At 40.1% G+C, this 15716-nt stretch overlaps 1 protein-coding gene and 2 long non-coding RNA genes across 3 annotated transcripts; 1 reads left to right on the top strand and 2 right to left on the bottom strand.

Annotated features, from left to right (window-relative positions):
• The first annotated feature begins 76 nt into the window (after nt 1–76).
• On the top strand, nt 77–391 carry LOC121266105. The gene is made up of 2 exons (XR_005940738.1): nt 77–140; nt 173–391. It is a non-coding gene; the product is annotated as an uncharacterized LOC121266105 (long non-coding RNA).
• Nucleotides 392–1845: 1454 nt separating this feature from the next.
• On the bottom strand, nt 1846–15074 carry LOC121264683 (pre-mRNA-splicing factor SYF1). The gene is made up of 7 exons (XM_041167973.1): nt 14952–15074; nt 13369–14913; nt 4756–4940; nt 4484–4654; nt 3016–3468; nt 2240–2689; nt 1846–2186 (listed from the first exon to the last, which is right to left on the bottom strand). The coding sequence occupies exons 2-6, from the start codon at nt 14861–14863 to the stop codon at nt 2252–2254; spliced, it is 2742 nt and encodes a 913-aa protein (XP_041023907.1). The 5' UTR covers nt 14864–14913; nt 14952–15074; the 3' UTR covers nt 1846–2186; nt 2240–2251.
• On the bottom strand, nt 10441–12639 carry LOC121264684. Its single transcript, XR_005940545.1, has 2 exons — nt 11920–12639; nt 10441–10602 (listed from the first exon to the last, which is right to left on the bottom strand). It is a non-coding gene; the product is annotated as an uncharacterized LOC121264684 (long non-coding RNA).
• Nucleotides 15075–15716: the final 642 nt, after the last annotated feature.

Here is a 15716-nt window from a genome sequence, read left to right as displayed (position 1 = left end):
ATTAGTAATATAAACATCTGAACCCTCCTAATTATCTTTGATTATCCCCATCAAAATAATATTTACCTACAACCACTCTACCAAATTCAGTTTATTTTATTGCAAAAAATATTGCTAGTGAAATTATACAGTGAGCTCAGGTGCACTTCTTTTTTTTTCCCATCGAGCTCAGGCGTACTTGTTTGTTGGACTGATCCACCTCCGAAATCATTCTAATTCAGTTTATTTTATTGCAAAAAACAAAAAAACCTGTACAGTGAAATCATTCTAATTGGATGCAATTTTCCTGGTTTATTTTTTTTATAGATGAAAAAATTAAAAGAAGAAGAAGAAGAAGGGAAAAAAATAATAAGTAAAAAAACAAAAATCAGGTCGGAATACCAGTTCCTTCTGAAATTTTTTCGGGTCGGCCAATCGGAATATCTCTTTATCAGGTCAGAAGAGTTGTTATCTGGTCGAGTCGGGTCGGATGAACAGCCCTACTTTTAAGTAGCAATTGGGGTGGTCTATCACAATATTCTTGAAGCCTCCATAGAATCATCGGAATGAGTCGTCTTTACGTTCTATCGACAATAAAAAAACAAAAAACAAACAAAAAATAAAAAACAAAAACAAAAACAAAAAATGACAAACTCTTTTATTCTTTTTTGGTTAAATCAAAACAAAAATGGGCATTTCTATAAATTGAATAAAAATTCGATTCATTTTTTGATATTGAGAAAACTGCTATGCTTAGTGTGTGACTCGTTGGTTTTTTCGGGTTAGACTAGACAATAAAGTCTCACCCTCCGTGTAAAACAAAGAGAACAAGATTATTTGTGCTTTGGAATATGATGTTAATCAAAAGATTCAAAATATTAGTTTGCCTTAAAAGATCCATTGTGCTACATTGTAACCATCAAAATGAGGAAAGTCCAATCGCACACCTTGATTTTGGAAACTTCTTCCACTGTTATCATCGACAACTGCATCTTGCATCATGTTCTTGTTTGCCCCTTTATTCTGGTTTGCTACAATGGTTCTCAATATATCTTTGATTTCTATACAACTGCCCTCTTATCTCTCTCGCGTGGACTCGTTCAGCATCCTGCTTTTTATGATGGATTTCTTGCTGCTTCAGAAAACTCTCGTGATGTGCTCTCAACAGATTTGCAGCTTCTTCCAACGATGAAACCTGTGTTCTTTCGGCCATTAGAGGACTCTAACCTCTCGATTCCAAAATGTTATGGACTCTTAAATCTTGTGATTGAAAATTTGCATAGAAAAAGGAAGGAAAATAGAAAGATTGGAAATTGTATTGACTGGGATTATTCGAGATAGCCCAAACCTCCGTACATCCGACTATCAATTATGGGTTTTTCATACGTGTATTTAGTAGAAACACCTATTTACCCATGAATAAAAACATATAATTCAGTAACTAACTCGTAACTACTAACTAATCTGGCTTAAGCCCATGTGAAATAAAAGAAAAATCCATGTAATAATTGGGCTTATAACCAAACCTCACAAAGATGCCTGCAACCCGTTAAACCATATGCCTCCCAACAAAACACAATGTATTGAAGTTAGCAGCTTCCAGAATATCCCCAACACACAATTCTCTCTTTGGAACTAACGCAACCTTCTGATGACTTTTACTACCCGTGCCCATCAACACCTCAGACGCTTCACATCAACCATACCCTCTTCTTCAAGCCAATTCCATCATTTTCTGCTTAACACTACACTGTTCAACAATCATCTCAAAACCTTCTAATAATGAACTCCCTTTCAACAAATAGGAACTAAATTGAATGACAAAAGACCATTAAATGACACTATCCTAGTTAAACAAGATGGACGACACATCAAACTCAGCTTGTGTTTGAAAACAACATAAGCGAACAAAACTTGAGAATTCAAGACCTAGTTTGACTCTGACTCGCTTACAGCCCTAATTTTGTCTCTAAAGCAAGAGGCAGAAGAAGAGAGATGAATAACTCTATTCTTTCAATCTTCTTGCGGTAATCTCACCAGATAAAAATTGGGCGGGAATACGGAATGCATAATTTACTAACATACAATTTCGAGTAAAATTTCTCAGGAAAAGAAAAATTACATTTTTTAGGAACGTGTTTCCTCGATGATACAAAGGTCGGCTCTTGTGTGAAATTAGTAGTGGCTACAACACTGGAAGCCCGCACTGCAGATTCCCATCTGGCGGTGATTCACCCAACCCACTGCAGATTCCCTTCTGGTTGTAATTCACTCACGCTCGCTTTTGCCTCTTTATTCTCTCAAGAGCACCCAGGCGGCTGTCACCATCCTTATCTTTGTTCTGATCTTCCCCATCTTTCTCAGCCTCATCTCTCTTATGAACCAAACCTCCAAAAACTGCTGATGGAACATCTTTCTGCGCAATTTCAACCTTTTCATCCTCATCTGAATCACTTCCTTCTGGCAGTTCTATATCTTCATGATTTGCAGGAGCTTTTATGCCACCATCAGACTGTGATTCGACACCAGCACTCACAAAGCCCACTTTTCTGCTGCTGTCTTTAGCATTGCTGGCTGCAGGAGCCAACTGCCTTTCGAGAGCAGCCATTTCATCTTCAGCGACCCCTGCTTGTTTCAACTTGTCTCTTGCATCATCAAGGTTCAACCTCTGATCCTTTTGCATCATATACTCAGGCAATATAAAATGCGTCTGCAGAAACAATAAAATGGAAATGATAAATCAGCGGGGGTTAATTAAACATGTCTCATATCCCCATCCTCTCACTTTATCCCCTATTTTTATCCAATTTGATGATGAGATATGTTCTATTAATGAGCTAAAGGCACTATCCAAGTATCAGGTACACCTTAGAGGTTCACCCAATTTATATCCTTGTCATACGAGTCTAGAGAAAAATTCGAACTAAAATTGTTTCAACCATCTAGTGTGAATGGAACTGCATGTATTATCAAAGATCATGTATCTGAGGCCGCTAATACCGCAGGTAAAATGGCAAAATAAATCAAACCTCCTACCTGACTATAGCTCGCAGAAACACTCCTTTTAATGCGAAGCATTTCCCTGAAGGTATCTTCATTTCCATGCTGCACCTCAAACTCATGCCATTTATTCCAGAAATCCCCATCAGAACGTGGATCTGCAAATTGGGAAGCAAATACAAATATTCCACGAGAACGATCAATTTCACCCAAGCTCTTTTCAAGGTCTGCATACTTCAAGCACATAGCCTTCACATCTTTGTCTGGGAGACCAGACTCTATTGCTTGCTCATATATTTCCCTTGTTTTTGGAACACCAAAGATCTCTGCTGCTCGAGCAATGTAAATTTCATACATGCTCAATTTCTCATTGTTTGGAACAGCTTTAGTTGCTTGATCATAGACTTTCATTGCTCGCTTTGCCAGACCATAATCCTCCTCCAGCTTTGCATATTGAAGATACAAAGGTTTTACTGCATCAGCAGGGGCCTGATATGCATAAGTAAGAAATGGTGAAGTTCAGTATCAGACCACATTAGCCATTATATAACATATTTTTCCATCACTCAAATTAAAACGTGAAGTCAGTACCCAGTATATATAAATAAGAGGCATAATATTAGTGAACCAGGATGAAAATTCCAAAAGGGACAGAATACAGAATACTTGACCTAAATTTAGAGAAGTCCATACTACAATCCAAGGTACGAATTTGTTTCCTCCGCTTAATTTTTCTGATGTTAAATGTATGTGCAGATCCTCAATCCTCCATGAGCCAGTTTAATTCTTTCACTCTAGCTCAATATTAAAATTTTATTTAAACAGTGAAATCTTCTTATAACCGTATATGATGAGGTTTACATTCCTCGAAAAGCCCCTTTTGAGAATTTAAAGTAACTTTGTATCGATACTATTTTTACATCAAAACTACCCCAATTCTGCTCTGCCCACAAATTTTATTGATATGGCTTGTTCCACCAACCCATTGTTGGTATTTAGCACAATGAGTAATCCAACCACAATGATCTACTCATTAAATTATGCAATGCCCCGACCTTGGATTCAAGCTTAAAATGGTCCTACAACAACTTCACTAATAACATTCGAGATGTATTATTCATCTGATGATTATATGCATAATCTGCAAATTGCAGATAATAGTTGAATAAAGAAACAATGTTGCACTTCAAGTTCCATGTTTGGTGAATGAGACTGGCAGCCACAGTGAGACATGAAAACCTCAGTAGCAGGTTTCAAGTTCAGTTTGAAATTATTGATAATCAACTTGACAATTGCGAGTTGAATATGGACACAATCATAGGCCAAAGCATTTTAAATGAAACATATGCCAGAAACAATCATAACGCAGTTCAACACTTAAAACCTAGTCTTTGTTAGAGAATGGAGATTCCAGAAAAGGCATCTAATTCTGAAACAACTCTATCACTGAACACCCTAGCAACTAAATTTTACCAGTTTAATCTGAGACATAATAAGTGCTTACTGTTTCAACAGCATGCTCGAACAGCTCTCTTGCCCGCTCCAGTTTTGTCTTTCCATATCTCTTCACAAATTTTGATAGATATGTAACCCATATGTCTTTAACATGTGGATACTTGAAAATCTTCACACCTCTTTCATATACCTTGAATGCATCTTCAAAGTATTTATGCTCCTACACAAGTCAAACCAGTACAAGTTTGTCAAGCAATCGAAACCAATAGAAGTACAAACTTAAGAAACATAATAGCAGAAGTACTAAAGGAATGCCCATACTTCCAGCAGAAATGCATAGTTGAGAATAATTTGTGGCGTGGCTATTCTTAGATCCAGTATCCGCTCGTACACTGATCGGGTAGATTCCAAGGTACCCAAGCTCTCTTCCAAATCAACGTAGAAGGTCCAAAGTCTCAAGGACTTGTAGAGCTTTATCTGAACTGGTTCAGAACCATCAGCAGCCACTGTAAGTGAAAAAAAAATAGGGATCAAATGTTAGTTATGGTCCCACAATACCGAAGGACTAAGAATATAACCTTTTATCCTCAGTCTAACACTAAGCCCTAAAAGTGCTGGACAAAGTCGCCAACAAATAATGCAAAAGGTGGAAACATAATAGTGCTGTTGAAAACCCAGAGCATTGCCTCACTTTTCCATCTCCCCCTCAGTTTCTTGAAAAGGATTTTATTGACAGATGGAAAACGTCTGGTCATGAGTTAACATGCAACCAGAAGGACACTTAACCCCGCAACATTTAATTAGTTTAAACAGTAGGGCTAAATTCAAAAGGCCAATGCCCAACCATTCTGTTTTGCAGTATTTCAACTAACATTTCTACCCTTTGGAAAGGGACAATACAATACAATAGGAGATTAAAGGAACCCAAATGGATTCAAATGTACCTGGAAATTCAACCAGTTCCACCTTCAAAATTGAAAATAATTTAACTAACTAGGATTTTGAAAGTACTGGTCTCTTGTACTATTGTAAAGTTGACAAAGATGACAAGCTGATTTTCAAATATGTGTAATAGTGATGTTCCTATTCCAGCATTATTGATCTGAACTGCACGTGAATCAGACAACGCTTTCTGCATAGACATCCTTCCTGCTGTTAACTATGACTCAAACATCTAATATGCAAATCTTCTTAAAATAAATAAATGATAATACTAAAAATATGGATTCACAAGTAATGCGGACGACACGGGTTTCTTCAAGGACCACGAGCAATTTTTTTTTTTTTTTTTTTTTGATAAGTAAAAATATTATATATATCAAAAGGAGAAACCAAGTACACTGAATGTATACAAGAAAACATCTTGCCCAAAATGACCCAACAAGCCCCTAATTTCCCAAAAAGCCCATAAAAAAAACCAACCCAAAGTACATCAAACCCGACCCCAATCCTTGTTTCCCGTAACTAAAACTCTACCCGAACACCAACCCCAACACCTTGATTCCCGTATTCACAATACCCTCCCTTTAGACTTCCCTCTAGTTGAACTACCACCCTTAGCGTCGTAGTTGATTGTCGAAAAGAGACGCTGTAACTCCCTGCTTTTCTTGAAGCTTGATTTGGTTTCAAGTGTGCGGCTTGCCTCAATCGCAGTAATTAGTTCGTTAAATTGGTCTTCACATCCTCCATGTGAAATTCCCACGAACTGCTGAATCTCGTTAACTTTAGGCAGAATCCAATCTGCTATTGGAGGAAGAGAGACTAGGGGTGCCACAATATCCCCATCAACCTGCACTCCCGACTCTAGACATTCCTCTACACAAGGCACCAACACTAAACCCATTGGTTCTCCAGTAACTCCATTGGTTCTCTCCAATGGTATTGGAGTACCCATTGGAGATTCTGGGGTGACAACAAGTCCCTTTACCTCTGGGGTGATAGCGGATCCTACATCTCCTTCAGACCTCGGCAGTACACCTTTTTCCTTCAACTCTGACGAGGGAGCCATAGTTTCTTCAGGGACCAAGGGTGTAATACCGACTATCGATCTATCCTGTGTTACACGAGGCGAATGACATTCCATTACTGATGTCTCTATGCCAATACCCGATGTAGACCCCATTTCAAATAACTCATATTTCCTTTTGACCTGCCATACTCTCCTGGATCTGGTTATAGGGACAGGGCCGAATCCAATCTTCCGTTTTCCTTTTTCTAAGTTTAAAAGATTCGGGCCTATCATGTTTCTTACCACCCTGTTGCCTCCAACTGAAAGCCGATCTATTTTCGTAGACAAGAAAGTTATCGCTGTCTTCAACTCAACAAATTGGGTTTCCATCTCCTTCAGAGAATTGTGCATCTCGACAAGCTGGTCTTGAGGCGTGATTGACAGACCCCCCACACTCTGAACCCTCGAAGCATGTCCCGTCTTTAGAGTTGCCGCATAGAATTGCCTCGCCACAGAGGATGTACTTGGGTCTTTCTCCATGTTCTCCCTCCCTGCCACACCACCTTGTCCTTCCAAGCCGTCACTCCCTCTCTTGCCGAAGGAAAAATGACGCAGCATCTCCCCCATCCTTCTCCAACCACTGCCCCCCTCTTCAGGAATGAAAATAAAATTCCTCCTCCCCCCACCACCATACTCCTCCACCGCCATATACCGTCCACGAGCATTCGAGCAGCGATGCGCTGTGAAACTGCGTCGACCTTCCCGGACAGTGGAGAAAAAATCTTGTTTCTTATCCTTAGTACACGCTTCTATGGCCTTGGCCAACCACTGCACTGTTGTCGAACCCAAAACCAACTTAGATATCACCCTTCGACTCCTTTCAGTAATGGCCAACATGCTCCCCTCCTTTACCAATATAAAGGATTTAGATTCTATGGCCAACTCCATAGAAGAACCCATATTGACCCACTCCCCTTCTTCAACAACCATTCATCATCTCAGATAAGCACTGCGAAGTTGTGGACTCCAGGTCGTGCTCACTGCAAGCACTGCAAAGTTGTTTCCAGCTGCAAATCGTGCTCACAGAAGACGCCGGAGCACTTGCCGGAGCCTTCAGGGTCGACGGCACAACCAAATGGTGCCTTTAGGAGGATCGCCGGAGTACTCTGAGAGGCAAATCTAAGACGCCGGAGGTTGAACCAACGATGGACGGTCCTCAGCGAAGTCGCCGAGGTCCGTCGGCTTTATCTGTGCCGAAGGTGCAGTGTGTCTCGTCGGCGAAGGGTGGGTGGCGGCAGATCTAGTTCCTTAGGGTTTTCGCGCTTCGTATTGTTTTCTCTCTCCTCTGGACCGACGCCAGACGGCCCTCAGGGAAGTCGTCGGGGCACGTCGGCTTTGTCTGTGACGACGGTGAGAGGTCACTCGCCAGCAAGGGTGGTGGCGTCTTCCTTAGGGTTTTATGTATAACCCCCAGCTTTAACTTGCTGCTCACATAACCACCACCCAAGAAGGTCACACGAGCAATTAAATTAGAGTAGTATTTTAAATTAGAGTCTTGCAAAATCCTAGTTTCTATTTCTTTTTTTTTTTTTTTTAGGTCATTTTTTTTTTTTTTTTTTTTATGTCGTAGAACCTCTCCAAGACAGGGCCCTTCAGACCCACTCCTTCAGAGTAAACCCCGGTCCCATGCACATCCTCGGAAGTTTCCCTACACGGAACTAGTTAAATCGCTGGCTTTTCACCGGGGGTGTGGCCCCTAGAGATTGTTTGCACCCAATAACTCTTAACGCATGCTCTGGCCAAAGCGCCCAACATATTCAGAACCTGAGTACTACCAAGAATCCAATGAAACTACAACTCCAAGCAGTCCAGCATTGCAAAGTCTCAGCCACCACCCCTAGGACTTCTAATCATACAAGGAAACCAAGAAACACAATCTGGCCGAGACCCTCATCATACCAAAGAATTGCAGCTGAAAAGTCAGCTGCATGCCAGCCCCACTTCAATCAAACCTTATCCCTACCGCCACATTCAAATTTCCTGGGACTTCTGAAACTTAGAAAAACCTAAGTCATATATCTATAAATGCACCAGCTGTGTCAAACCTTTTACTCCATTCAACCCTAAGAATTTTCAAGAGGCACATTCTTTAATCCCTGCCTTGCTGTGCCACCTGCCATAGTCTTGCCTTTCTTGTGAATTCTTACTACAATCTTGGAGGAAACTTTCATAGAAAAAGCTGCCACCTGAGATTCCTAAACCTCAGCAAACCCTAAAGCACAAACTCCATAAATAGACAGCTGCCACCCCCCTTTCTTCCTCACAAACCCCAGCATATTTTCAAGAAAATATCCTCTAAACCCTGTAGCTGTGCCACTTAATACACTGATATTTTATTAAGCTCTTGCTAAAAGTTGCCTTCAAGGGTCTCAGCAACACTGAGGTAAGAGCTAATGCCAACAAGTTTCTCACCCCTTATGTTTTGAGTCCTGGATTAGCACCAAAAAATATGCCAAAATGATTGATCATTCAGGTGCTAAGGAAAACCATTAGAAGAACCCTCAAGTGTCTGCCGCAGCCGTAACTCCAAGTAGGTAACGTCAAAATCTCACGCCATTCCTTAAACTCTAGAACAGCCATCCTTAACCCATTTCAACATGCATGAATATGACATTAAGGAACCAAAACCCAAGAGCTACTCTATGTTAATTTATCGAGAACCCCAGCTCAGATTTTTCTTAAAAGATTAACCAGAACCCTATCCATTAAAACCCAGTTTGAACCAAGTATTGGAAAAAGGGGTTGCTCGCTACCCCCCAAATAGCCATGGAACTACAAATTTCTGTAATTTAGGCATGCCAAGACATAAGGACATTCACATAAAAATTTCCAATACACACATACAGCACATAGTATGGTTTGATGATCAAATTCATAATTCAAAGGTCAGATTTTCCATGTCACAATGGCTGCATTAATTGGACAGCAAGCATGCATACCAAGATAGAAGATTTATGGTATAAAACCCTAGTGCACCTTGCTGGAAATTTCAGCAAGCCCCCATTTAATGAAAGTTCGTTCTTTAAGTTAAATAGTGACAGTTTGATTAGATATCGACGTTGTAACATGTGTATGTTTAATACGTAATTTTTTCAGTCACTTATTGATACGTGAAGCTAACAAGTATATACAATCGCGCCCTTGGCACACTTCTTTTCGATTGTTTAACATGTATATGGAATGTCTGTATTTCTTCAATGTTATGTAATCATGAACGTGTCACTCTTTTCTTTAGAATAAATGCAATATTCCTTTTTAAAATGTTAAGTTTAATCACTACAATGTAAAGCCAATTCATTGATAACCTTTTTATGCATCCCTATAATATGAAATCATGCGCATGTAAATGGGAATTTAATGTACGCTCATGCTATGCGATGAAAAGTACAAGAAAAGGAAAAAGGAAAGAAAGTGATTGGATGTCAAATGTTTGTGTGATGATGGATAATTGATGGCAAATAATGGATAAAAGGGCGGATGGCAATGCCAAAATGGCTCAATATATGTGCCTAAAGATTTCCATCTCCTGTTTATGGAATTTCACCTAAGGCCTCGAGTGGAATCATGATCGTCAAGATCACCAACTCATGCGTACAAAAGGTAATTGCAGATGGTTCATATGTAATGAAACCTTTAATATATATTTAGCTTCTTCATGATGGTTAAAAGAAGATACTTAATTGAGTCATGGGTTTGTAATCTATTGCTTACCAATTATTCCATTCACTATTTGTTTCTCTGTGTTAACCTCATTTTTTGCAGCTTACAAAGATCCCGAAAAGCTACAACTCTAGCATTGGCTAGTCCTTAGGAGTATAAGCTTAATATGGCTAGGGCTTTTCTTGGATTTGTTACAAATGGCATTAGAGCTAATCCTTAACCAAAAGTTTGGGATTTGAGCTATGCCACTTTCAACAAAATAGCCTAGCATGGAAGTTAGAGATTTTTTTTTTTTTTTTTTTATATGTTAGAGATTTAAGGGAGGAGATTCTTTTGTCTTTAATTGGCACTGGGTGTCCGAGAACAAAATCTCGACTAAGCCTAGGGTTGCACAGGCCCTCAGTAAGGAGTTTCCCGCAAGTACACATCGGGTAATTCAAATGAAAGTTCTCCTAGTCTGATGGCCCCTACAAATTGTTTGCACCCAAGAGGATTCAAACCTTGACATGTAGGGAGCATACCACCAAGACCAAAGCCCTTATCACTCGAGCCAACCAGGGGTGGCAATATGTGACACAACTCGTGAACTCAACACGAGCACGACACAAAATTAGCAGGTTTGGGTTTAATGTTAACGGGTTGACCCGTAAGACACGATTAATAAACGGGTCAACCCACTTAACCGAAATCAACCCGTTTTGACCCATTTAGATTTTTACTCAAAATTACAAATATACCCGCTTTAACCCTAAAAATAAAAAACCCTAACCTATCTCTCACTCTCACGGTCTCACCTCACGCCACCCCCACTCCCGCCTCTCCAATCATCTCTCTCAAATCTCATCTCAATCTCTCACGCTGCAGCTGCGTCACCACCCCCACTCCCCACCTCTCTCGGTCTCCTTCTCTCTCAAATCTCATTCTTAGTCTAAAATCTCACTCTCATTTCATCACTGCACACGTCTTCACTACTTTAAATTGCTGTATGAAAAGGTCGCCATTGCCCCTCAGATTGGAGTGAAAAACAGTATAAAAGCTAGTGGGATTGCAAACAAAAACAGAAAAAGAAAGGATAAGATCTCTCCAAACAACATCACCATCATCATCATCAATGGCTACAGCGTAAGTATTCCGGAATCCAAAACTCCCTATATGGATTTTTTTTTTTTATTGGTACCGGATGGGCGAGAACAGCGTCCCGACTTTGTATTGTTGATTGGTGTTCCATGTGCAAAAAAGATGGTGAATCAGTTAATCACTTGTTTCTCCATTGTGAGGTGGCTAAAAGTTTGTGGAATGAGATTTTTGGATGGTTATTTATTGGGTGATGCCAAAGCATGTGGTGAATTTACTAGCTTGTTGGAGGTGTGCTGGGCGAAGTCAACCTTTGTTGCCATTTGGAAAATGATTCCTTTATGCTTGATATGGTGTCTATAGCTTGAAAGGAATGGGAGATGTTTTGAAGACAAAGAACGATCGATGAAAGAAATTTGGGAATTTTTCTTTAAAACTCTCTGTCTATGGGCTAAGGCTAATGTAATGAATGGTGATGATGTGTTGGAGTTATTCTAGTTTTTTCTATCTTTTTAGCTTCTGTATGCATATATTTCCTCTTGTATACTTCTTGTGTACTTGGACTATACCTATTCATGGTAATAAAACTCTTATTATTAATAATAATAAAAAAATCCCTACTAATCCCAGGGGTGCACAGGTCCTTGGTAAAGAGTTTCCCGCAAGTGCACATCGGGTAATTCAAGAGGAAAATCCCCCAATCCGATCACCTAAAGATTATTTGCACCCAAGGGGATTTGAACCTTAGACCCGAGGAGAGCATACCCTCAAGCCCAAGGCCTTTACCACTTGAGCAACTCCCTATATGGATTTCCATCATCTCAATGGGGTTTTCTATGGGACTTCCCTAATTTGGGCGTTCCTGTCAAAATTTATGCGATTGTTAACTTTTTTATTTGTCTAGGTTGTACAGGAGCTTGAAAGAGAATCTCCCCCCATCCTTGGACGCCACTTCCAAACCACCTCCTCTATTTGATGGAACTACGAGGTTCACTCTACTCTTATAAATGTTTTTTTCACTGTCATATGCATGCTCCTTTTGTCTAATTCACTGTCCTAACTACAATATGTTTGTTTAGGATTTTATAATTTATACCGCGTGCTAAAATGAACTTGGATTTTTTAAAAATTTCAAATGAGTGAGGTAGCAAGTAGTGACCCATCCGTTGAAGCCTGAAGGCAAAAATGATGATTTGATTGACTTGGATTTGCTGGAAAATATCTCACCAGATTTCAAACTGAGAAAACAAAAGCGAAACGAAGGAAGTTGTCAAATGTGTGGAGATTTTTTGAGTTGGATATCAACAAGAGCAAAAAGAACACTTCAATTACTTCTTCAAGTTATAAATGTTTAGATTTGTGTTTATTATTATTGGGACTATAACATTAAAATTATTACAATATGTTTATGTTTTTATCCTTTGGATTATAATTTTAGACCTATACATGTATTTGATATTGTCGAGATTTTAATTTTGGACCTATGCTCATATTTGTTATTGTTGGGTTTGTAATATTGGTTTCGTTATATGTTATTTGAAAAATATTGATATTTTTCATTAGTAGTTAGTCTTATTTTTTTGGGAGATATTGTGATTTTAACTTTTATGTGAAATTATGTTAATAAGATCAAATAGATTATGCGGGTCAGTTCAGCCCATTTAGATCAAACGGGTTGAAATAGGTCGTGTCGCATTGACCCATTTCTAATAATTAATAACAGGTCAAAATAGGTCATGTTGTGTCAAGTTGTCAACCTGTTATTTAAATGGATCATGTTAGGATTTGAAGGTTTGCTCTGTTTAGCTTAACAGGTCATGTTTAGGTTGACTCATACTATCGAATGTTCATGACTTGACACGACCTGCGAACACGATTTGCCACCCTTAAAGCCAACCCCTAGGGGTTGAGGTGGGGAGATAACACCCTGCATTTAGTACAAGAGGGTGATAAGAGGAGTCCAACATTGCCTACAAGGAAGAAGTTCTTGGAAGTTATAAAGATTCCAAAAGCCTCCATCTAGAACATTGACTAGTTCTTTTGGAGTACAAGCTCATATATGGATTATAAGCTTCCCTTAGACTCATTATATCTATTGATCACTTAGTGAAATATTAATTGTGTATGGTCTACATTATCTGAGACTTTTAAAACTATAATGATTAATGCATGAGAAAAAAGGTTAGGATTACCTCTTCGTTTAACCTCTACTGAGGGCTCTGCTGTAGCCCGCCTCATCAAGTCAAGTGCTCCTTTGAAATTCTTATGCCTCAGTTCCATTTCAGCCCATTCACAATACAAAGTAGCCAAATGATCCACGGTCTTGTAGTTCACTTGCACAGCCTTGTCAAATATAACTCTAGCATTGTCAATATCTTTGTGGTTCTCATAAAGCCGGGCAAAATTAACCCACAACGTATGAGGCTTTCCCACGGCTTTATTAGGGTCAACCGTCCTCACTGCCTCAGTGTAAGTCAATATTTGCTTCGTGGGATTACCCTCAAACAGCTTCACCCTTCGGTGCCACTGTTCCACATTATGAGGATTTTGGCGTAACAGAACACTATTAGCCAATTCTGGTCGTCTATTAATGAGATCCTCTAATCGGGCAATCCTTAAATCTATATCCTTGGCATCATGTAACCAGAACCCATTAAGTATCTTCTTCTCAAGTTTGGCCACTGATAAGTTCAAATCCAACCGAACATCTTCATCATCATCAACATCATTTTCTTCTTCACCCTCCTCCTCCTCATCACTTGAACTCACACTTTCCATCTTATGAGCAAGCATACTCTCTTCAAACTGCGAGTACGAATCGAAAATCACACTAAAATCCCTCACAGTAACCACGGTCATGATACCCTCCTCAAATATATCCCTAGCCTTTTCGTGCAAATTCCTCCTAATATAATACTCAGCAAGCGAGGTCCACAACCGCCCAACCTCATCGGTGAACTTCCTAATCCCACCCCTAATTATGGCATCCACATTCAACCCAGAGACTTCAGTGGCATGCCTAGTAAGCAAATCACACAACTCCAACCACAGCCTATGTTTGGTCTTTCCCTTAATAGAATAAAACTCATCGTCGTTCAAAACTGAAGCTAACCGCTCCGCTGCCTCTTGCCAAAGACTCGAATTAACCAAAAATTCAATGAAATCTTCAATATGAGTAGGGTCGTATTTCAAGTACCTGCGATAAACCCTAAGAGAGGTCTCTATAGGGACACCCTTTTGGCTCACAAACACGAGGTAGGGTTCCCAAATGCGATCGTGCTGGGTAACCGGGAGGGCGCAGAGTGCTCTGTCGAAGGTGTGGCGAGTTCGGGCGAGCAATTTCTGGTCGGTGAGGGTTTGGAGGTACATAATCCAAATGCGCGGCAATTTGTGCATGGTGACAAGGGCGCGTTCGAAAGTGTTGTTTAGGGCTTGGAAGAGAGAGTGAGTGACTGGGATGTTGCGAACGAGGTCGAGACGTTCGCGAAGATAGGCGTACCAGAGCTTGTAGCTACCAGGAAGAGCCTTGAGGGCTCGTTCGTAGATGACGAATCGCTTCTTGAAGGGGGCATCGGAACGCGCGATGAGGTAGCGCCACCAGAGCTTAAGGCTGAATGGGTTGCGGAGAACCTCCTCTTCGTAGAGCAAGTCCTCCTGCGAGGGATACATCTCCTTACCGACAATCATGGCGTTGTGGCGAGCGACTTCTGAGGGCTTACAACTCTTTAAATGGGGCTTTTCTCTTGGGAGACGACGACGACGACGAATCAACGATTTATCAAATTATCTATAACAGGCTTTGTGCTCTCAAAACGACCCTCGCCTGCACTGAAAGGGAAAATGGGAATTTTCAGAATGGTTTATGAAACGTATTTTCGAAAGGGTTAATCCCCATTGCAAATTCAATTTTTTTTTTTTTAATTTAATTAATGAGTATGTAAGTTTTAAAATTAAACTCTTTCGTCTAATACTAATTAAATTTTATAATTAAACTCTTTCATCTAATGTTAATTTTTCAAAATACTAATTCCAACAGGGGTAAAAAATTCCTCCCAATTACCTGGCAAATTCCCACCAAACACGTGCGATGGGAATTTAAAATTTTCCTGTTGTGCTTTACATACGTTATCCAAGCGATATCGTGGGCCATATCTGCGGCACATATCAGTAGTCCTCCTTGCGTGTGGGGCATCAAATAACTACTAGACCCAAGTTGCTTGTGACGGATTGGTTCACATCCGTCACGCGTGCGAGTTCCCCTCTCTTGTGTCTGGAGTTTCGTGTGACGGTTTATCCTCCCATCCTGTGTGTAGCGAGGATCTTGGAATTCATTTTCGACATTTCCTTTCTGATGGTTCCTATCTACTCCAAGCATTGGGCAGTTCATTTGTCATGAGCCCCTATTTAAACCCCAGTTACCTTATCATTTTTACTTTCCTTCTACTTCCTTTTCGAGTTTTCTCACTCATTTGGGCCCTTCCAACCTCTCTATCATTCCCTCCTTTTGTCGTCTAACGTTCCAATCACCTTCTTCATTCAT

Source organism: Juglans microcarpa x Juglans regia, chromosome 5D, assembly GCF_004785595.1.
Source record: "Juglans microcarpa x Juglans regia isolate MS1-56 chromosome 5D, Jm3101_v1.0, whole genome shotgun sequence".
Classification (NCBI taxonomy): domain Eukaryota; kingdom Viridiplantae; phylum Streptophyta; class Magnoliopsida; order Fagales; family Juglandaceae; genus Juglans; species Juglans microcarpa x Juglans regia.
Note: the sequence above shows the minus strand (reverse complement) of the source record. Positions and strands in the feature narration are given on the sequence as shown.